We start from the raw sequence: 22,552 nt of genomic DNA, 5'->3' as shown, positions 1-22,552 counted from the left end.
TTCCTAGCTCTTGGACTCGGAACTAATATAAATATTAGTCCCGGACTATCATCGGAGACAAATATCAAATATGAAAAATATTTTTTGTACTAGTGTGCATGCGCGTAACAAACTAACAATCCGATGGCAGTGAATTGATTTTACTTTTGTCGCAGTAGGTATGCAGCAAGCTAAGATGAGACTCGTCAAGATCAGGAGGTGGTTCAGGTTCTGCCGCCGCGTCCAGTACGGCACGAGGACGCTCCTCGGATGCGGCGTGCCCGTCACGATGAGGCCGCGCCTCGGAGGCGGCGAGTTCGTCCGGTCCACCCCGCTGGGCCGCGAGCTGGTGCTCCGCATCGAGCTGCGGATGATCGCGGCGACCTACTACGATATCCCGGGGATATACGAGTGAGAGGAGTACAGGCGGAGCGTGCCCGCGATTGCGGCGCACGTCGCCGCCCTCACCGCCGTGCTCCGGAGGTACAAGGCGCGCTGCGTCGAGCGCGGCATGTTCCACTTTATGGCCTCTTATCTTGCGTATTTGAGAAAAAAAACTTTGTGTCCAAGGCGAGCCCCCCCCGGCTGTACTCTGCGCCCGGGGCTCGGTGGAAGGCGGCCATCGACAAGTGGAGGCACCTGCGCGAGCAAAGGGCGGCCGTGACCGTCACGTTGCTTAGAAAAATCGAATTGCGCCGCGAGGGGGCCTTCCCTCCTTGGGGAGACGAAGGCGAGGCTCGTGAGACCCGGCACGATGTTGTACCTGGGCTACCTGGTGTCGGTTTCTGTTTTGAGTTGGATGATTATGGATGGCAGTGGTTTGATTTTGGGTCGGATATCTACGGATTTCGGATCTAGCGGGTTTGGGTTCGGGGATAATTTTGCACCTACGGTTTTAGGGTTCGGGGCCCTGAAACCTATCAGGTTCGGTTTCGGATTTAGCTTTTCACCCGTGGATATCCAATGGATATTCATTTGGAATAAAAACTCATATTTTATATAGTATATTAATAATAACTTTGTTTACTTAGACTATCAAATTTATTCTAAGTTGACTCGGAAAATTATTTACTATTTATTGTCTCTTGTTTATACATGTGAATGTTATATATATCATGTATATATTTATAGAAAGTACTTATTGCTCTTACTATGTTGCCATACAAAGCGGGTTTTGGGTATACAATCGGATTTCGGTTATCCACGGATTTTGGTTTTGGGATGGATTTTCACCCGAATCGATGTTCGGGGCAGATTCAGTCTTTAAATTCGGATTTCGGTTTTAGGTGCCCAGACACTCGCTCCGAACCCGTCTCGTTGCCATCCTTATGCATGATAGTGTTCCTATGACAGTGAACGGCGCAGGTGTGTCACGTTGCAATCGAGCATCCAAGATCATTCTGAGTCATCAGTCCGTTAAAAGAGAAGATACATGTTATTGAGCTAGAGCATAGGCCGTGGACCATGGCGCCATAAAAAAAAAGCCCTTAAGATACTCTTAGATGGAGAGGCCTCTCCGTGTAGCTTTTGGTAAAAGAAACATCCACGACATGTCCGGCTCCAACAAATCCTATCCGGTACCAAGGCAGCTCACTATGCACCTACATTAATGGCTCCAACTGTCTTAGGCCCCGTTTAGATCGCTTCCAAATTCCAAATTTTTACACTCTCTCTCCATCACATCAATTTTGGAACACATGCATGGAGCAGTAAATGTATGTAAAAAAATAACTAATTGCACAGTTTAATTGTACATCACGAGACGAATCTTTTAAGCCTAGTTAGTCCATGATTAGATAAAATTTGTCAAATACAAACGAAAACGCTACAGTAGCAAAAAGTTCCAAATGTTATAAAGATTTGCGATCTAAACACCCCCTTAGATGAAGTGCTCAGGAGCCACATCTACCAGGAAACTAATTAAACCAGCATAAAGACAAAGGGGAGATACTGTAACAAAGACGGCCAAGCATCTGGAGATAAAATCGCAAAAAGAAGATCATGAGGTAACAGAAATTGGAGTGGGGGTTTTGAGCGGAAAAGTAACATGAGGCAGATGATGCAGCCAAATGGACATAAATCACAAAAAGGATCAGGGAATATTGGAGGGGTTTTAAGAAGAGAAAGGAACATGATAGGTAGTTGGATCGATATGCCCACCTTACTGTCTGGCTGGCCGCTAGCAGAAGGGTGAGAGAGAGATGCCCGGGAGGGGGGTGGGGGGGTGGACTTTTATAGCATGGACATTACCCACGCCACACCATTGCTCCGCTCGAGGGTCAAGGCAATTGCTTCGTGCTGGTTGGTGATGTGCATCGACTTGGCTCACCCGGCAGTGGCGTTCCAAGACCATAGCAGCACGGTCACGTGGGTGCCCATCTGCCAAAGGTGGAGTTGCCGAGGTGCGGCACATCCGTAGCATGATCGCATTTACTGAAAATATGCTTTGAATTATTCAATTAGTACACTGAGCACTAACTTTTTCACAAACACAATCACTATTTCTTTTTTTTTCTAAACCAATGCAACCAGTGAGTGATGCCATACAACATGCACGTATGTGATCCTTTTGTCATCAAGAGAATGCATGGAACCATCAAGAGCCTGGTGGTAAGTTTTTTCTGGTGGAAAATGGCTAGAACGATTCACTTTGCATGGTGCAAAGGGCTTCCTACGTGTAGGTGACCAATTGGAACAACTAGTTGGGTTGTAAGGTGAGAGTGCCGTAATCTTGGTTGTGCTAGCTTCCGAGTTGAGCTAAGTTTCTTTGGTGGGGCTGGTTTGTTATTTGAAGTTTATTTTTCGGTCTACTATGCGAAAATTTCTTCTCTCTCATTTTTTTTTCAAATATGGGTTTTGAATTTGTCATTTCATGAGAAGAATGCTCTGACTTTATGCAAAAATTATTCCAAGTTCATGACAAGATGTTATAGCTTCACGAGAAATTGTTTGGAGAAAAAATAATGTGATACTACCTCCGCCCAAAAAGACCGTTCTTCTAGAAAATTTCAGACATATTACCTATTCTAAGAAATGACGCATAATAATGCTCTTGCTTCTTTCTATACAATTTTTTCTTGACACAATTTTCTATATAGTTTTTTTCTTGGTACCTGATATTGCTTTAATTAGATGGATTTTAATACAAGCTAAACAAACAGTCTTTGTTGGATAAATTTTGAAAGCTAAAATAACAGTCTTTTGGTACAGATTGAGTACAGAATTATGAAAATACTCTCAAAGTGGATGCATAGTTATAAATAGCATTATGGTTCAAATGGATTAATGGTTCAAGGAGTTAATTTAAAGTTTAGACCCCAAAAAGTGTTCCTACGAGTCCGGAGGCCTCAAGGTATTACTTAATTTAAAGTGTAGAATCCAAAAGGTTCCCCATCCATCCGGAGGCCGCCATGTGTCATTTGCTCACTGGGGCACGCGCCCTGCTTCGGCACTCTCCACGCCCATGCTTTCTTTCCGCCAGCTCCTCCCTCAGCGAATCACGTTGCGCCATGCACCAAGATTTTTTTAGAAAGGGTTGGATTTTTATTGATGTAGTAATCTTGCACCCAAGCCCATGATCGGGTACCCTGGACAAAGATAAAAATACACATGAATCCATAACAAGAGCGTCCAGTGCTCGTCGCTGCTGCCGCTGCCTGGTTCTCCTCCATCTCCCGCAATGAAGAAGATGATCCAGAATGAAGCTTCCGGTCGATTCCCGATTCGACGAAGAGTCTTCAAATTTTGAGCCCACCAATAGCACAACGCCCCGGCAAACCCCACTTTTACAGGAACTAGACGCCAGTCGCATCACCAGCAAACTCCGGCCAACAAGCAACAATCCCATAAAGGGGATCCAAGAACACCAGCCCGCATACAGGAGCAAGTGGAGTCTTAACATCCAAGGGAAACCTCCTTGAAGGGACAAAATCCTGGTGAACGCGCCACCGGTAAGAACACCGAATTCCCTCCGAATAGCATCAATGTCGTAGGTCACGGATTCGGCGTCTCCATTGACGTGAAGGGCACAGACAACACAAAGAAGCAACTGAAGGTTCGAGCATCAGCGTAGATGAAGAAAATGAAGAAAAATTCGTTGATGCCAAACCTCCTGCCAATGATACTGTTGCTATGCACATGTCACCCATGGAGCACCACCAGAACTCGCCCACCATCTAATAGCCAACTCTGGAGAAACTCGGAAAGAAACAGAACATTCTCGGCGGAAGTAATCCAACCCTAACCAGGTAGATAAAATACACCAAATCATTACAGGAACTGCGCTGGGGATCGCCAATACCGGGAACCAAGCTGAATCCGACACGGCAGCCTCGAATGATCGATACAGAGTAAGGATCCCATCAAAACAAACCTAATCGATGAGGATGAAACCAACCCTAACCTATACACATCTAAACTAGTAGAAGAGGGTATGTATACCGACTGTCGATCCGGTATCCCCCCGTCACCTCCGGCGCCTAAGCAGCCACCGGAGGTGATGAAGCGATGGACGTCGGACTGGAAATCACTTCTCTGTCGCTCTTTCTCTCAAGTCGCGCCATGCACCAGCTGGTGGTACGACACGCGCTGGGCCTGCTATTATCGGGCTGAGTTATTTCTTGGCTCGACACTTTCCTTCTACTGCCGCATTCTACGGATTGCTGCCTTGCTACAACATTTCGAGGCTGGTCCGTCAAGGACGTCTTACGGCCCAACATTAACAAGCTCTATGCTTGGCTTCATCCAGGTTTGTTTGGGGAGCAACAGGGCCAGTTCAGCTGTAACAACACAAACAACCCTCCATTCCGGAGACCTTTTCTTGTTCCCCTCCAGATCCTTGCAAACCTGGATTCTTCCCGGTGATGCTAGTGTTATGCGTTTCTGGTTGCATAGAGAAATTATGAACCCAAACGGATCAAACGTTGCGTGCCCTCTCTCAGACAAAATTGGACGGCAACGCAACATCTACCTTGGGCTAATTCTTTCTCCCGTGGCAAATATATTTTAAAGATAATTTTTGAAGGAATATTATTAGTAAGGATGGCAAATAATTACGCATCTGTTATCTCAAACCAACGCATGGTTGTGCATAAAAAATATCATTAACCCGACACAATCCAGCTGGCGCAAACAATCTGCGCCCAGCCTGTCCGGCTCCAACTACTCCTTTCCGGTACCACGGCAGCTCACTATGCACCTGCATTAATTGCTCCAACGGTCTTCCAAATCGTTCCTCGACCAACAGATGGGCCCACAGGCCAGCCTCCCAAGCGCCCCCAAGGCCACGCCGTCCTACTCTCTCCCACGTGCCCCTCACCTGCCCAATTTGAACCCCAACGGCTCTCTTCCCGTCCCTATCCGGCTATCCCTGGGACCCCGAACGCTCCTCTCCCTCGTCCGCGCCTGCGAATCCAGCCCTGCTAAATTGCTCCGCACTCCCACGCCCCCCGACTCTCGCTCCCGATCCCGATACGCAGCTGTACGCTCGCGCATCCCGCACCGGCAGTGGCGGTGACGATGGCGGCGGCGTTCACGGAGGAGGAGAAGGCGGTGGACGACGCGCTGGGGTACCCCAAGGCCTACGCCAGGCTCTGCCGCGGCGGCGGCGGAGGGCTGGCGGTCGGCCTGCCCTACGGCCACGGCCCGCCGCACGCCTTCCTCCCCTACGTCCTGCAGCCAAACGAGGTACGTGTACATGCCGATGGTCGCCTGGCCTGACTGACCCCTCACCGCCGCCAGTGCGATCCGAGTGCGTCTGAGCTGACCGAGTGGTTCCGGTGGGCGCAGGCGCTGCGGGCCAAGGACCTGAACGACATGTTCCCGGTGACCGACGCGGAGGCGCCGCCCACCGCCAACCCCCGCGGGTTCGCCAACCTCCTCTGGAAGCAGCTCGACCACCTCGGGTGCGTGACGAATCCTCCAACGGTTCCGGTGTCGCGATTTGATTCGGACTCGCGATTTCACTCCCTCCAGCTCGGCTGATTGGTTTCTACGGCGCTTGGATGCAGGAACGCGGGGTTCGATCCGGCGCTCTTCCGGGTGGACGCGTACGGGAACGTGCTCTACCTGCATGCGGACTCCGCCTCGCCTCTCGCCTGGGACATCGACCACTGGTTCCCGTGCGCAAGTAAGAAATCGATGCGATCTGATGAGATTTTTGTCCCATTTTGGTCAGTCTGATGCTCCTCAAGTTCTGACCGATTGACCGATCACTGTGAGTTTTTGCAGGGGGAGGGAAGACCGTGCCCAGCAACCTGCGGATCGTGCAGTGGCAGGTGTGCAGGAAGAAGCAGAACAAGCTGGAGTTCCTCATGCCGTGGTGGGATCTGCAGCTCGGCATCTCCGTCAACCAGTTCCTCTCCATTTTCGCCTCCAAGAACTCCGACTTCAGGTACGCTGGCCTCCGCAGCGGACAAGTTACGGACCTGTCTACTTACTCTATGTACTTAAGGGTCTTCTTGGATGTGTAGAAATAGAGCATTCGCGTTCTTGTTCGCCGATGGCTCCAGCGAGGAACTGAGCTCGCTTCAGGTGGTGGAGGCTCACGCGTTCCCGCAGCACTTCTCTGAGATGACAAGGAAAGTGGGGCTTGCGCCTGCTGCAATTGTTTCCACGAGGGGTTCTGACAACTCGGTGCTCAAATCTCTTGATGCAAACCGACCGCTCAGGCCTAATTACCCTTTGATCGGTAATTGATTTCCCATTTCTTTCTAGTCAGTATGCCTGTTCTTATATGAACTGTGGAGTGCTAATTGATCATTCTTTGTGTAGCTTCTAAGAAATTCACAGGCGAAAAGGATGAGAATGTCAACCTGGCAATCTCAGGCCACGGGACTAATTCAACAAAGGAGAACAATAACCCGGATGCTGATGGCTACATTAGCAATCCTTACTTGTCCATAGCTATGGCTAGGGACTCGTTGAGGCAGAGAGAAGAGGCCAAGAAGAAGCAGGCTGAGCTCACTGAATTGGAGAACGAGGCTAATGAGCTGAAGCAGAAGAATGAAGAGGAGCGGGTGGCCATCCAGGGCTTGGAGGCGCTCCTGATAAAGAGGAAGCGGCGAGTTGAGAAATGCCGTCGCTTGGCAGAGGCTCAGTCTAACTACAAGGCAGTGCTGGAGAAGATGATCAGAGATGCCATGCACCAGTAAGCATGATCGCCTTAATAAAAGAACATTAACATGTCTCCATGAGAAGCTTAGCAATGCTAATTATTATCTGTTATTATATTAAATGCAGGTCCGTTGTGTACAAAGAACAACTTAGGCTGAACCAAGCTGCAACCAGCACTCTCATGGCCAGATTGGAGGCCCAGAGAGCTATGTGTGACTCATCTGAAACCGAGCTCCGTAAGAAGTACCAGCAGAGAGATGATTTGGAGAGGCAGATAAAGCCAGAAAGGAAGAGGTATCGTGTTGATGATGGATTGCTTGAGGAAAGGCACAATGAGAGTGTAAAGTATCTTTCAGCAAGAAGATTGAGAAGTAGCCCTCTCAAGCAGGAGCTGAGGGTTTTCCTGGAGGAGGATCAGAGGAATTCAGATGCATACATTTCCTTAGGTGAAGAAGAAATCGGAGAAGGTACTTCAAATCGTGCTTCAGCATTCGGCAATGACAGAAATGAACCATTGAAGGTGATTAACTTCCCAAGGAGGTCTCTCTCCATTGAACAGAATACTGTTGATTCTGAAAGGGGCAGAACATTGGTTCGGGAGAAGCTAGAAGAGTTGGCGATCAAAGGACGGCGTCGTAGCAGGAGAGGAGAAATAAAGGAGACTATGGCATCAAGGGGAACTGGTACACCTATGAGGTCAAGAGATGACAGGGGTAAAGCGACCATGCAGCAGTGCTACGAGTCTGAGACTGAAAAATATCATGCCAGTGAGACAGTTTCAGTACCGAGGACCTCATCACTTCCCCCAAGTCCACCCTATAGAGCAGTTGGCATGTATGGAACTCCTAGATATCCCACAGATCAGTCAATTCTGCTGCAAAAGAGTGAGGTGCTTCATCACCGACGTGTTCCCAGGTCTGAAGATGACGAAAACATGAACCATGTTGGCAAAGGAAATGTGGATAAGTGGCTTCATATGCTCATGGATAACCAGCAAGACTGTCATGCTGTATACCATTCTTCAGATGAACAGCACGACAAAGACGAGGAGAATGCTTCAGAAGAGCAGCAGATCCAAATCAGAATTAACGAAGAGAGCTGCAGGAATGAAATTACTGAATGCTCCGATGAGATTATTGAGGTTGAGGGCGATATTGCTTCTGATCAGGGAACAGCAAGATGCAGGAACAGCTTTGGCATTAAGGAGAGGGAGGAAAAGAAGATTTGGTTCCCGAGGTCCGACAGCAATAGGGGTTTCCGGTCACTGCCCTCATCGCCTTCCAAGATACTTGGAATGAGAAGAGGTGTGGAGTGCATTGGCAGGAAGCCTAAGGTTGCTGGAGAGGCTGACTGCAGATATGGCTATGACGATTCAGTGTCCACAAGCAGCAGCAAGTTCCTCAGCAGATGCAAGCAGGCAATCAAGAAAGCAGTAAACAAATAAGTCAATGCACCATACGTCTGAACCTATTTATGCTTCTTTCGGTGTGTTAAAAGTTAACTCCATTTGTTGTTTCTTTCTGTAGCTTAATAAGTGAGTTTAGCATTGCTTGCAGACTTCTGTCTGAGGCTCTGCCTGTTACTTGTGAGATACTGTATTGTTTATGGTCACCCTAATATGATCAGATTTGTGTGTGTACAACTATTAGTTGATTTGTGAAAGAAATGAATTATTCTTGTTCCTGAGATGTGAGACTCTGCATTTTCAGGACATCAATTTTCCATTGTCAGTGTTTGTCTTTTTGTGGTTTCAGACTGTCAGCAGTCGATGCTTTTTTCAGTGAGATAATTTCATCATGAACAGAAACTCAAGATCACAACAGAGCTTTCAAACTCAGAAATTACTGTAACCAAACCAAAAGCAAAAACAAAAACAAAAAACAAAAATTAACAACCCATCCCTTCATCAGCCCGGTTCCAAACTTCCAACTCCATGTCATGAAGTGGACTTGCGCCACTTGGCGTTCGGCGTCCCCGAGGCGGCGCTGTCCTTCTTCCCCTTGGCCGGCGTCCGGCGTTCCATGCCGCTCTCCGAGTCGTCGACCCTCGCGACGTCCGCGCCCATGCCTCCGCCGAACCAGAACGCGCTCCACTTGAAGAAGCCGCCGCCGCCGCGCCGCCTCCTGTCCGAGGTCAGCCTGTCCACCTGGGCCTGCAGCGCGTTGCACTGCACCTGCAATGGAGATACGTTTCAGTGTCAGACTGTCAGTGTACTGGCCCGGAGCATCGAACTGGGTGAAGACTGGAATGCTCTCAAGAGTCAAGATGACGAAGGACCTGGAGCCTGGCGACGTCCTCGCGGAGGCGGCGCACCTCCTGGTGCTGCGCGAGGACCTCGCGCTTGGATGGGCAGCGGCCGGGGAGCTCCAGCGCCGGGTTGGGGCTCCGTGGGCCGCTGAAGGAGGCGCTCAGCTCGGCGAGGCGGTTGAGCTTGCCGTGCTCGGAGAAGAGCACCTGCATCACGGAGCGCACCGGCATGCGCTCGTTCTGGACGGCGTGCGCCGCGGCCTCCGCCGTGAGCTTGCGCGCGTCGATCAGCCGGCACAGCGACTTCCGCTCCTCCTTGGACGTGTTTGGATGCGCCTGACGGAAATCAGGAAAGGAAATGGAACCACACCAAGGGTCAGTAACCATTTTTTTTCATGATTATCGCAGCAAACTGGATTATCCTAATGCAAATTCATTCTAGCGCATCATCAGTTTTGGCATCGCACAAACTAGCATTCTGAATCTGACAAACTTTTCATAGCTAGTGCACCATCGATTCGTCATGAGAATATGTCCTCTCGGACTGCCCTGTCGCCATTTCTGATGACAGTGTTTCAGCTCCAAAATATGCACAGGGCAACCGAACAGGCTTGGGAAGCCCCAAGGTTTCCTTAGCTGCATTTCGATCTGAAACTGTTGATGTTTCTGATAGCCAGGTCCATGAGATCAAGGGATCGATCCTGCCACTGTTCTAATCTAGCCTGGACTCTAGATTTTCTGTTCACGCCTGCAAGATCCCCCAGCAGGCTGCAGCCTTGCAGGCACTGCTTGCTCGGGAATTCCATCCACACAACTTTGGATTAACCTGAATGGAATATTAGCATCAAGCGCATCTAGTTCCCTGCGACAGACGCCGGTGCACAGTAACACTGCTGGTGGTTGGTCATAGCACTATAGCAGGACAAGGAGAAATATGGCTGAAATTTTTGTTAAAAAAATGGCTGAATAGTTGAGTGCACAGGGCACCAAGCACCAAGGGGCAATTGGGATTTTGATACCAAGAAGCACCTATTCCCATGTGTGCAATAGCAGGTACAAACTCTCTCTGTTCGGTAGCGGGTGGAGCTCACGTGATCTCTCTCTCCCAAGGTCTGTTCTTCGCGAGACAGATGCTAACAGCATCAGGCGTCAAGTTCCCGAACCTTCAAATGGCAACTTTGGACGCTACAGTGACTCCAGGAGATGAGAAATTTCAGCCTTTTGACACCCTCTCCTTATATGCAACAGGTAGATGCAGGGAAGGGTCTTAACGACAAAGAGGATGGGTTTTAAATTTGCATTAGCAAAGCCATGGAAGCAACTCATCCATCATTCAGTTCACAGGCCAGGCTCAGACAAACCCGTGGATAAATAAAATAGCAAGCGTGTAGCTGCTCCCTTCCCGATATGGAATCATAGAATATGCAGAGTTGTGTGCTGGAGGCTCGCAATGATCTTGCTCTGATGGTACACACAGGAGCTTAAACATATGATTGCAGAATAATTGGATCTACGGCCAGGAGATGCCCTATGCAATAAAAATGGACATGGATGGTACTATGCTCTACTTTTTTTCTAATACATATGCACTACATGGTCTAATGCAAATCACAGTACAGTCAAACACAGAACCACATGAACATGCCTCGCAAGTTTTCATGCGGCCAAGGACCAGGTCGCCGTCCAGAATATGCACGCCTGATTCCTCTCTCTTTTCCAGCACTGAACTACTCTAGTTTACTGTCTCCAGCACGGATTCGAACACGTTGCAGACTTGCAGTGCCTAGGAAGGATGGGATGTTTCCATGTGCAACCCAAGGCGAGGTCAAGGCACTCGCCACTGCCCGTCAGCTCAGGACACACGGATTTCACCACCACCCGCGCCTTTTCGGCCTTTCGCCGTGCGCAAAAAGGCGTTGCCAAGGGGAATCAACGGTCTCTGCAGCTAAGATCTCCTCTGTTGACCAGCCATCTCACTGCAGGATGTGGCGGTTGTAAATTGCAATGCAAGTATGCAACTCTGCAAAGTTACGGTGCACTAACACTGACACGTTGGCAATGTGCACCTGAAAACGATTTTCCGTTGTCTGAAAAGCTATCACTGACACAGTGTCGCCTAGGCCTTTTGCCCTTTCCGGCGAGCAGGGATGGGCACTAGGCGGCACGCGCGCGTGTTGTGGCGCCGAGTCATGGTCATGGAGTGCAATCAAGGAGGAAGCAGGAACGGAAAGGAGTGGGGGGGATGCGAGCGAGCGCACGCGCACCTTGAGGTAGGTGTCGACGGCGCGGTAGAGCGCGTCGTCCGCGGGGCGGGCGTGGGCGGGGACGGCGCGGGCGAGCTCCTCGAACTCGGCGGGGCGCAGGCCGGCCTCGAGCGCGGCCTCGGCCAGGTACGCGTCCACCAGCCTGGCCACCCTGGCGGCCGCCGCGCCGCCGCCGCCGACGGCGGAGCTGGCCTTGCTGGCGGCGGAGGAGGAGGCCGCGGCGCCCTCCTTGAGGAACCCGCGCACGAGCCGGAGCACCATGGGCACGTCCAGCAGCAGCGCCGCGTGCCCGCCGGCGTGCCCGAACGCCGGGATCATGACGGCGCCCAGCGTGGCCTGGTCCAGCCGCCGCGCCGCGCGGGCCTCCAGGTCCCGCAGCAGCGCCGCGTCCGCGCCCACCATGCTCCCCGCGCGGAGCAGCTTGAGCAGGAAGTCGCACGTGATGCCGTCGTCGCCCGCGGCGGCCCCGCTACAACCCGGCGCCGGCGGGTCGGGCGGGAGCGCCGCGACGAGGGACTCCAGCAGGAGCCGCTTCTTGAGCCACGTCGCCGTGGGGCTCTCCGGAGGCAGGAACCGCCCGGACGCCGACGACGCCGGGGACGACGCCGAGGGCGCCACGTCCGGGAGCCACTTGGCGGCGTAGTGCGACAGCACGGAGGCCAGCATGTCCGGGCGCGCGCAGGACGCCGACTTGGACTTGACGGCCGCCACGGTGCGCGCGAATGTGTCCACGTCGTTGACGCACGAGTCGTCGCTGGCGCTCGCCGCCGCCGCGGCCGCCAGCCACGGCTCCGAGGCCGAGCGCGCGTGCTCGGCCCCGGCCCCGGCCGTGCCGCCGCCGCCGCGGGGCGACGGGGTCTTCGGGCTCTGGCTCTGAGACGCCGACTTCATGGCTGCTGGCAGGGCGCGCGCGCGCAAGCTCGGAGAGCTCCCTCGGCTGGTGTATCGCGTATGCCTCTCCTCGCGCGAGCGTGTGGTAATAGTAGTTGGTGAGCAAGAGGGAGACGTGCCAGCAGCTGCAGGCTCACTCACTTGAGTGTCCCTGACTCCCTGTGCAGATGGACCAAAGAACAAGCTGTGCTGCAGGGGGGGAGACGCCGACGTGGTTGGATCGGAGTGGGCGCGCCGGTACATGGCCGCGGACGCCGCCATCACTAGCCTCCTAACACGGCCAAAAAACGTTGGTATAAATTGACAAATTGCCTGTGTTTCTGTGTATCATTATTGGCATTGGCGTATGCTGATGGGCCTAATCCAAGTGTTAGCCGGGGGGTGAAATCTGAAAACCATTCACAAGCATGCCTGTAGATGTAGTGTGCTGTGCACAGATGCTTCCTGTTCTCCGGGGGCCAAGCTTGCACAGTTTAACAGGGTCGGATAAGAGATGGAGTGGATTTGAAGAAAGAAGAGCAGCTGCATGTGCACCAGTGCATGAGTGTAGAGTAGCTGTGTGTGGACCTTGTACAAGGAGGAGGAGTACATCCAGAGCCATGCAAGCGAATCTACTGTGCGCACAATGCCAGCTCAAGTTACTGTTTCATCGGCACACCAGGCTTCGGCCAGAGCCCCAATGGACCACGTAGTCGTCCACATGTACATGTTCATCATGGACTGCTTGCACATCTGTACCAAGAATAACGGTACGTGGTTAGTTGGTTTAAACTCACTACAGGCCAAATTAAATAGTTCCAGGGGCTGCAGCCCATATTGTACACCCTGGCCTTCTCGAGCAGCAGGGTGTTCTATACCTCAGTTATTTTTAACGACCATAGATGTATGAAATTTACAAATAGAGATCAATTGTTTGCCAAATTTATGGAAAAATTACAGACTTCAGAGGGTATGTTGTAAAACAACATATATTTACCATGCCAGATTTCAAAAAAACTACATGTAGATATAGTATGTAAAAAAAACCTACAGCCTATAGATTCAACGCGCAATATCCCTGAAAAAGGATTTAGCGTGCAAAATTGTTTACTCAGTCTGTTTATTAATGACCAAAAGTAGTTTACTCATGTAAAACATCACCTGCTTAAGGAAATGGAGGAGTACGTACATTTAGTATCTATCTAGCTAGGTAATTGTCCACATGCAACATGTACACTGATGGATGCGAGTGCTGACTCACGTGAAGGGGTTACAAAAACGGCTATCACCTCATGTCCCCAACGCAGCCAAAGGCGCCACTTTGTCCCCGTGCTCCAGCTTACCAACCAGCTTTTCTACTCGCACACACACTCTTGTCCGTTCAACCATGCATGCTCAATTTTTGCGTCTTGGCAGTTGGATCCATGGGCTTGCATGGTTTTGTTCTCGCTCGCATGGCACCCCGGCTAACCGAGGGGACAAACCAGATGCAGAGCCGCGACTGTTCAGGCAGGCGGCCATGCGCCATGCACGCGACGACGGCGACGAGGGCGAGACAAGGCGTGGCTGCCTTTCGCGATGGCATCTCCTGTACAGCCGGATGGTATGCTATGGCCGTGTCCGTACGGTATGATCGCCGGCGTCGGTACGCGCGGCGTACGTACAGCGGCGCGTGGCCCCTGCCGGGCGTATGGCGCATGCCGCGCCGCGCCACCGGGGTCCTTTTCGTGCGGACCTCCGTGATGGCGCGACGCAATCATGCACGAGACCAAAAGGTCGTTGCTGCACCTTCCCGTCTCGTCTGTGTGCGAGCGCGGGATCTTCGCTTCGTGCACTCGACCTAGATCCAAGGCTGAGCGTGCCTTTGCACCGTTGATCTTGACGGCTGGCCTGACCGCTGGATCAGTGATTGTGTCATCGGACGGCCGAGCGGCCTCCTGCCATAGACCTCTTGCTTTCCTCCCGCTGTCACTCTGAAGCTCTGCCGGAGGCCGAGCAGAGCAAGAAGCACCTGAAAGCAGAGAAAGCAGAGGAGGCCGTGACCAACCCGCGGCCCGCGATCTATACCTGCTCGCGGGCCGCGTCCGTACCCACACACCTTCTTCGTCGTCGTCGTGGTCCTGGCGGGCCTTGTCACCCTCCCTCTCCAACACCCACAGGCCCACATCCACCTACCCGCTCGCCCTCTGCCCCTCTTCTCCTTGCCCCGTACTACGCCAGTCTCCTCCAGTCCTCCTGTTGCCGTTGCGCGCCCTCTCCGCAGTTACCCACTGTTCCCGCAGGACCGCGCCACCGCGGCGCCTCCCCCCACCCCACCCATTCCCTCCGAGGTCCCCCGCCGCGCGGTAACCGGCGGCGAGTTACCCGCGGTTACTTAGCGCATGCTGCTGAGGCCGCGACGTGCCCGCGGCCTGCTCGACGGAATCCCGCGCCGGGGCCCCGCCGCCGTTCCGGGCCTTCCCGCGGCGTGCGATCGCGCCCCCGCGGATGGGGACGCGCTCGCGGCTTACGCGGGCATGCTGGCGTGCGGGGTCCGGCCCGACGCCTACACGTTCCCTCCCCTGCTCAAGGCGGTGGCGCGGCGGGGCGGCCCCGCCGCGGCGTCCTCGTCCGCGCCCGCCGCCGTCCACGCGCACGTGGTCAAGTTCGGGCTGGGACGCGGCGCCCACGCCGCGAGCGCGCTGGTCGCGGCCTACGCGGCCGGGGGCGACGGCGCCGCGGCTCGCGCGGCGCTGCTGGACGGGCGCGGCACGCCCGCCGCGTGGAACGCGCTGATCTCTGGCCATTGCAGGGGCAAGCGGTTCGGGGATTCGCGCCGCGCGTTTGTGGACATGGTGCGGGCCGGCGCCGCGCCCACGCCGGTCACGTACGTCTCGGTGCTGTCGGCTTGTGGGAAGGGCAGGGACTTGCTGCTTGGAGTGCAGGTGCACAAGCGCGTTGTGGAGAGCGGGGTGTTGCCGGATCTGAAGGTGGAGAGCGCGCTGGTTGGTATGTATGCCGAGTGTGCTGACATGGACTCGGCTTGGAGGTTGTTTGAGGACATGGAAGTGAAGAATGTGGTGTCCTGGACGTCTTTGGTTTCTGGGCTCGCGAGATTAGGCCTGGTTGATCGAGCCAGAGAACTGTTTGATGGTATGCCTGAGAGGGACGCTGTCTCGTGGACTGCGATGATTGATGGTTATGTACAGGCTGCCCGGTTCAGGGAGGCATTGGGGATGTTCCGTGAGATGCAGTACAGCAATGTGAGGGCAGATGAGTTCACCATGGTGAGCGTGATCACAGCTTGCGCGCAGCTAGGTGCCCTGGAGATCGGAGAATGGGCGAGGGTTTACATGAGCAGGCAAGGGATTAGGATGGATGTTTTTGTTGGCAATGCACTTATAGACATGTACTCCAAGTGTGGAAGTGTTGAGCGAGCATTGGATGTATTTAACGGAATGCACAGCAGAGATAAGTTTACTTGGACAGCTATCATACTTGGTCTTGCGGTGAATGGTTATGGGGAAGAGGCAATTGACATGTTCCACAGAATGATCAGAGTTTCAGAAGCTCCGGATGAGGTGACGTTCATTGGTGTTCTCACAGCCTGCACCCACGCTGGCTTAGTTGACAAAGGACAAGAGTTCTTCCACAGCATGACTGAGACCTATAAAATTGCCCCAAATGTGGTGCATTATGGATGCATAGTAGATCTTCTTGGCCGAGCTGGGAAAATTACAGAAGCTTTGGAGACAATAGATCAAATGCCAGTGACACCCAATTCCACTATTTTTGGGACCCTGCTGGCAGCTTGTAGGGTTCATGGCAATTCAGAGATAGGTGAATTGGTAGCAGAGCGCATCCTTGCGCTGGATCCAGAGAACAGCACGGCTTACATTCTTTTGTCCAGCATATATGCAAAGGCTAACAGATGGGAAGATGTCCGACAGCTTAGGCAGGCAATAATGGAGAAAGGAATAAAGAAAGAACCTGGTTGCAGTCTGATTGAAATGAACAGCATGATTCATGAATTTGTAGCTGGTGATCGGTCTCATCCTATGAGCAATGAAATCTACTCTAAGTTGGAGAATATAATCGCCGATTTAAAGAATGTTGGGTATTTTCCTGATGTAACTGAGGTCTTTGTTGAAGTTGCAGAAGAGGAAAAGCAGAAGGTTATTTATTGGCACAGCGAGAAGCTAGCAATTGCTTTTGCATTACTCAGTTCAGAACCTAATACTGTGATAAGGATTGTGAAAAACTTGAGGATGTGTTTGGATTGCCATAATGCAATTAAGTTGATATCAAGGTTGTATGGAAGGGAGGTAGTTGCGAGGGACAGGACACGCTTCCATCATTTTCGAGATGGACTCTGTTCTTGTAAAGACTATTGGTAGCTCCTTATGCATCAGTCAGATAAGAGGACTGAACATATGTGGCCTCAGCTTTGAGTGATTACTTGATGGCAAGCACAAGTTTTCACTTGAAATGCAGTATTCACTGCAGTTCAGGAAGTGAAATGAGGAGTGATAGTATTATTAATCTAGTAGAGCCTTCATGTTATATTCTGTTTGAGCTCCTCTTGTTGCACGTTGCACCTTGATGTAAACCTTGGCATAGCTGATGGTTCTGCTGGCACATCATTTGTTCGAAAAAAGGTACTATTACATGTTCTACTACATGTCATAAGAAATGTGTTCTATCTTTGTCTATTAGGAATTGAAGGGGTTTATCTTTCTTTTTTCATCTGAATATTTCGTTGTTTTCTTATTCAGAATATTTCCGATTCAGATTCGTGCATGTTGAAAATTCAAATAATGGTACATAATTTATTAGGTATTTTAAATGTCATCATTATGTAACTCTTGGATTTAACTTTGTAGAGTTTTCCATTGAAGAAATACTTGCTGTAGCATTGGCTTGTCTATGGTGTGAAACAGTTTATTTTGGCAAAGCTGCATGATATCAAACCAGGGACGGAGCTGCCTTGTGCCATCGGGGTCGCCGGACCCCCGATGAATTTTGCAAAACTCAGCGTAAAACACTGTTCACTACTGTATTTGACCCCGTTGTGCTAATAGAGCCGACCCCGGTGACTTGGTCGGCTGGCTTCGCCCCTGTATCAAACCTTTGGTTGATTGTTTGTCTTGTGGATTCTTACAGTTTGGGCCTTCATTAAACAAGGTATGCTCATCGTTTCTTATATCTGTGGCTTTAATAGGTTTGATCCTGTTGGATTGGTTTCTGTTTGAAACTCAACGAATTTGAAATATTGAGCCGCAAAAGTATATTTAAGTCCGGGTTCACACTTGCTTTGTAAATCTTGACAACCACAGTTGGTTGATAAATATCTTTACTTGATAAGATTTATTTTAGAGGAGTAACCTTGATTCTTAGCATGGTGTGGTCTTTCAAAGAGAACAAACAACAGGTTCGAGCAATGGAGTTATTCAGGTTACTCTTGTAGCATGGTTTAAAAGCATATAAGATGAGAGGTTAGCAACTTAGCATATTTTAAAGGATAACGAATCATCATAATATGCTGATTGCTATGAAACTAAGCAACTATGTGCATAACAAATTGTGCAGTAACTTAAGAGTTTGATCTTATCACTAGATAGTCTGCCTGATTCAGAATATTGGTTAATCTGAAAAACCATTTATAATGATTGAACTTTTGTATTGTCTTACGCTTTATGTTTGCATCCAGGAGGGAAAAAAACTTCATCCTTTCTATATCAGCCAGATGCATTTGCCTGGTTTCCCATTTCTTGAATCAATAGATTTATATTGTTATATGAGGATCCACCCTCTTCCAAAGCCTTCCTTGCTTTAACACCAAATTCTTTCGCTTTCATCCTCATCTCCTCTGCAGCCTCCCCGTCATCCATCAACTTGGAAACTGCTTTCTCCACAGCATCCCTTGTCACTGTAACCTCCGTTTGTTCTTGCCCCCATTGTGTCACTGCTTTCACTCCAACCTCCACCCCAGTTTTCAGCACATCCACCACCAACCTCTCATTCACAAACTGCTCTGCAAAGTGTGGCCATGTGATCATGGGTATGCCTGCGCAGATGCCCTCTATTGTTGAGTTCCACCCACAGTGTGTCATGAAACCTCCGATGGCCTTGTGCCACAGGATCAATACCTGTGGCGCCCAGCCCCTTATGATCAAGCCTCTGTCCTTCACTCGTTCTTCGAAACCCTCTGCGAGCCATTCCTCAACTTGTGGAAACTTATCTCCTGCTTTAATCACCCAGACAAATGGCTTCTTGGAAGCTTCCAGTCCTAGTCCCAGCTCAACAAGCTGTCGAGGTGCAGTACAGGCAAGGCTGCCGAAGCTGACAAAGGTCACTGAACCTGGCTTCATCAAATCAAGCCATCGCAAGCACTGTGCCTCATCCATTGAGGCCTTGTTTCCCCTTGCAGCCATTGCATTTATGTCCTGGTTGCACAGACACATTGGCCCCAAAGTCCAGACCTTCTTTCCTGTAATCTGTTCAAAGGACTCGATGTACAAAGCCTCCAGCTCTTGGAAGCTGTTCATGACAACTCCACTGGATCTTATCTCCTCCTCATAGATGTTTTTACGGATTTGCTCAAGACCATAAACAGATAGGCTTCCAGGGCATTTTTCCTTTGTCAACTGAAGCGGCGTAGGGAATCCTGGGAAGTTAATGAGCTCGTTCTCATCTTCAACGTGTTCCAATAAGTTGTCGTGGACAATGATGTACCTGCAAGATATAGTTATACTATAGCTATTCACTGGCAGTTTTTATGCAACACGAGTTCGAGTGTAAACTAAAATACTGTTGCTAAGTAGTAGTATTCAGATTATTATTTTTAATTTGTTTTACCGTCATAAAACGCTGTTCCTAACTGTATGCTAATGTGTTTCTTTTTTAAAGGAATCTATGCCTTCTCACTCCTATTTTTGGGTGGCAGGTATTTTTAATGATAACATATGCCTTATATCAACATAGAATACCTGACAAGGGACGCGAAGGTGCAGAAGCCATTAAACGTGAGCCTTGGGATACCAAACTCCCTTGCGATGTCAGCAGTCCACCAGTGTGACATGTCAGATATGATGCAGCTTGGAGATGGGTGTTGCTGACGGAGGTATGCTGTAAGTGGCTCCCGAAGTGCTGCGCAGGCCTCCATGAAATTCTTGAACAGATCTCTGGACTGGATCATGTCGGCATTCTCGCATCCGTTAGGCAGGCCAAACTCAACAGCGGGGAAGTTGAGCTTGACGAACTGGATTGTGAGGCCTGTTGCCAGCGCATGGTTGATGAACCCTGCCATCCTGGTGGCGTTCACCGGTGTGGTGATGAAGCTAACCTGCGCACCATGCTCGGCTAGCAGGTGTGCCATGTCGATCATGGGGATGGTGTGGCCCTGTGCCATCAGCGGAATCAGCACGAAGTGCGTCCTTTCTGAGGCTTTCTGGCTATCGTTGAGTGCTTGGCCGGCAGAGGCCATGGTTGTAAGATGGAAATGAAGCTAGGAGCCTAGGACTAACGGATGTGCAGAAAGCATGCGCAAATTGTTCTGGAGAGGTCGTATGCTGTTTGAGCTGAAGGAGATGGCAACTGAGCCTGTGCCTCATGTTATGAAAGCGACATGCCCAGGTGTTGAGTGCCGGGACGCAATTGTTGTGGTGGCAGGCCGGCAGCAGATCAACTTGCCCACAGCTTTGGGTGACGCATGTTCACACGTCAGTCATAGAACTGTGGTTACTTTAAACTATATGGATAAAGCTTTTTTAGTCATGATAATGATTTTCAGGCTGTCCGGGCGGACAACAACAGGTGGCGCAGATTAGCAGCGTTACTGCCTAATACGTCACGTGACCCGTAATGTGTATCAGCACACTTCTGAAATACTCCTGTGGCTAAAACGGGTAAGCAAATACTTAATCCACCCGCCATTGGTTCTGATATGTCACATTCAAATCGTTACGTGGTGGTGCTGTCCTATGGTATCCGGTTTTGGTTGCCCAAATGATTTTTGCATGTTTCATGTTAGCCATGGTTCAGCCTAAAAAGGCAGCAACATTTGATCTTGCTGATGATACTCGGCTTGCCTTGCCTGCATTATTGTCGGGACAAAGGTCATGTGCCAAACTGGGTCATTGGGTCCCATCATTTTGGGAAGATGCACTTGCAATTTTGCACGATATTTTATATAAATTTCTAGGAACCGGTCACATCACTGGCAGGTATTATATAAATTTCTAGGATATTCCTCAGTTGCTTCTCTACTGCCAGGAAAAAACATAGTCTCTTGTTTGGTGTTGATGCGGTGGCGCATGCTGGTTGGAAGTTTCTCCTCTTTGGCGTTTGGTCTGTTCTATCTTTGAACGGCTTATCCGAGCTAAGATGCACGATTTGTATCATGACTGCCCCGAACCCAGAGATCTTTGGAAGCAGCCAAGAAGTAGAGGCTTTAGAAGACAGTCGGAGCACTAGCAAACAAGGTACTCCTGTAGCCTATTGTGTTTTTCTTCTAGAAAAAGCTGTATCGAATTTGAATTCCCTGTTCATATAGGTGGCCTATTGTGTTTTTCTTCTAGAAAAAGCTGTATCGAATTTGAATTCCCTGTTCAGATAGGTGAAAGGTAATTTTGTTGGGGGAAAGTTCAGTTTACACCCTTGAACTATCTTAATTAAAAGTTTGATTTTTAATTTAAAGAGATATCCGACTGCCGAAACCGGGCAAATTTGGGCCTTAGGGTGGTTTGGTTTTGTATTTTTTTTAAAAATAAAAAATTCCAATTAGATTAAAAATCAAAACTAATTCATTTTAAATAAAAAATATGAAACTAGTCTTAAAGTTTTTCTAAAAATATAACCTGTATATTATTGCTCTATTTGAACTTATTTATTTAAAAATAATAGATATAACTGCAAACAACCAAATAATATGAACTTAAGAAAAATAAATCCGAATAACTAATAAGTATAGTGCCAATGAATAGGTTACATTTTTAGAAAACTTTTGATACCCATTACTTATGAATTTTTTAGCTAAAATTTAAATATTTTTAGTTTTCAGAAAAAAGGAAAACCACATTCGAACCACCTAAAGGGCCTTTATTTGCTCAGTTTCGACAGTTGGATCGCTTTTTTTATCCAGTTTTGTAGTTGAAGGTTGAAAATTAGACTTTTGTGATAGTTTGAGGGTATAAACTGGATTTTTTCCTTTTGTTGACCAATCTGGCTAGAAAATGCTAGCAGTAGAAAATGAGTAAACCAAGGCTCTTATGGCCAATTTTGAAGGCTCGATTTTGACAAATGGAAAAGTTTCAGATGACTTTCAAAATTTAGAATCAAGAATGCATAACCAGCTGGATTCTCGATTCTCGAATACGAGAGTCATCTCACTTTTGAATTTCATAAAATCGAGTCTTCAAAGATCGATCGGCAAGAAGCTGAAATAAACGGAGCCCAATAAATATTTGGATGTTTTTGGCAAGTGTCTTTTTTTTGCCTACTCAGGTATATGTGCCACGTATCATGTCACGGTCGTTGAGATTGCACACGCAGGCCAAGCTGTCCATATGGCACTGCTGGTAGAAGCCGTGGAATGCTCTCGCCCTCGCACACACTGCACTTTGCACGGCAACGTCTGCATCTCGTCTGGATTGGTGATCCATATCCTGGTGCTGCTACTCAAGATTGCCGTCCAGCGGTCACTGCCGCTGCACTGCGACCATACTACGTGGTTCCGCGGAGTTGCTTGCGGGGACAGCCACGAGAGGCCAAGAGTCACTAGGACTCCGGAGACGGCGACAACGGAGCTTCGCTCGGCGCCGACGTCAGCGCTTCAACCCCTCCTTGACCACCGAAGCTTTCCCCTTCTTCTAGAACAGCTTCGCCCACCCCAGGCGCCGCCCGCCGTGGTTGCCAAGTTGCCATCTGCGTCCCGGAGTTTGGCCACCGCCGCAACGTCCCGTGTCGCCTTAGACCAACCATGCCACTCCAAACTCCAAACACAACGCTACACCACACAGGCACGCAGTCTACAGTGACCTGTCATGTCCGGTTCTCTGACGTACCGTGCGGCCGGGCCGTCTCCCGGGGGCTCGGCCTCA

The 22,552-nt window shown here is 50.0% G+C and overlaps 4 protein-coding genes and 1 long non-coding RNA gene across 7 annotated transcripts; 3 read left to right on the top strand and 2 right to left on the bottom strand.

Moving 5' to 3' along the window:
• The first annotated feature begins 5,784 nt into the window (after nucleotides 1-5,784).
• On the top strand, nucleotides 5,785-8,778 carry LOC112894240. The gene is made up of 6 exons (XM_025961881.1): nucleotides 5,785-5,882; nucleotides 5,988-6,106; nucleotides 6,208-6,370; nucleotides 6,450-6,667; nucleotides 6,751-7,126; nucleotides 7,219-8,778. Exons 1-6 carry the CDS (start codon nucleotides 5,794-5,796, stop codon nucleotides 8,534-8,536), a joined length of 2,283 nt encoding a protein of 760 aa, XP_025817666.1. The 5' UTR covers nucleotides 5,785-5,793; the 3' UTR covers nucleotides 8,537-8,778.
• Nucleotides 8,779-8,900: 122 nt separating this feature from the next.
• On the bottom strand, nucleotides 8,901-12,769 carry LOC112894660 (coleoptile phototropism protein 1-like). Its single transcript, XM_025962434.1, has 3 exons — nucleotides 11,604-12,769; nucleotides 9,370-9,675; nucleotides 8,901-9,265 (listed from the first exon to the last, which is right to left on the bottom strand). The coding sequence occupies exons 1-3, from the start codon at nucleotides 12,753-12,755 to the stop codon at nucleotides 9,029-9,031; spliced, it is 1,695 nt and encodes a 564-aa protein (XP_025818219.1). The 5' UTR covers nucleotides 12,756-12,769; the 3' UTR covers nucleotides 8,901-9,028.
• A 1,537-nt stretch (nucleotides 12,770-14,306) lies between these two features.
• On the top strand, nucleotides 14,307-19,671 carry LOC112893618 (pentatricopeptide repeat-containing protein At2g29760, chloroplastic-like). 2 transcript variants are annotated; one of them, XM_025961042.1, is made up of 3 exons: nucleotides 14,307-17,110; nucleotides 17,336-17,636; nucleotides 19,399-19,671. In XM_025961042.1, the coding sequence occupies exon 1, from the start codon at nucleotides 14,855-14,857 to the stop codon at nucleotides 16,847-16,849; it is 1,995 nt and encodes a 664-aa protein (XP_025816827.1). In that variant the 5' UTR covers nucleotides 14,307-14,854; the 3' UTR covers nucleotides 16,850-17,110; nucleotides 17,336-17,636; nucleotides 19,399-19,671. The 2 variants fall into 2 exon arrangements, with proteins under 2 accessions (XP_025816827.1, XP_025816828.1); XM_025961043.1 differs by lacking the exon at nucleotides 17,336-17,636 and having other exon boundaries at nucleotides 19,399-19,508.
• Nucleotides 17,963-19,938, bottom strand: LOC112893619 (UDP-glycosyltransferase 73C6-like). Its single transcript, XM_025961044.1, has 2 exons — nucleotides 19,442-19,938; nucleotides 17,963-19,187 (listed from the first exon to the last, which is right to left on the bottom strand). The coding sequence occupies exons 1-2, from the start codon at nucleotides 19,936-19,938 to the stop codon at nucleotides 18,191-18,193; spliced, it is 1,494 nt and encodes a 497-aa protein (XP_025816829.1). The 3' UTR covers nucleotides 17,963-18,190.
• Nucleotides 19,899-21,120, top strand: LOC112893621. Of its 2 annotated transcripts, none has more exons than XR_003228849.1 (3): nucleotides 19,899-20,173; nucleotides 20,245-21,006; nucleotides 21,070-21,120. It is a non-coding gene; the product is annotated as an uncharacterized LOC112893621 (long non-coding RNA). The 2 variants fall into 2 exon arrangements; XR_003228850.1 differs by having other exon boundaries at nucleotides 20,245-20,359; nucleotides 20,727-21,101.
• Nucleotides 21,121-22,552: the final 1,432 nt, after the last annotated feature.

This window comes from Panicum hallii, chromosome 5 (assembly GCF_002211085.1).
Source record: "Panicum hallii strain FIL2 chromosome 5, PHallii_v3.1, whole genome shotgun sequence".
Taxonomy (NCBI): Eukaryota; Viridiplantae; Streptophyta; class Magnoliopsida; order Poales; family Poaceae; genus Panicum; species Panicum hallii.
This window is presented reverse-complemented; position numbering and strand designations above follow the sequence as displayed.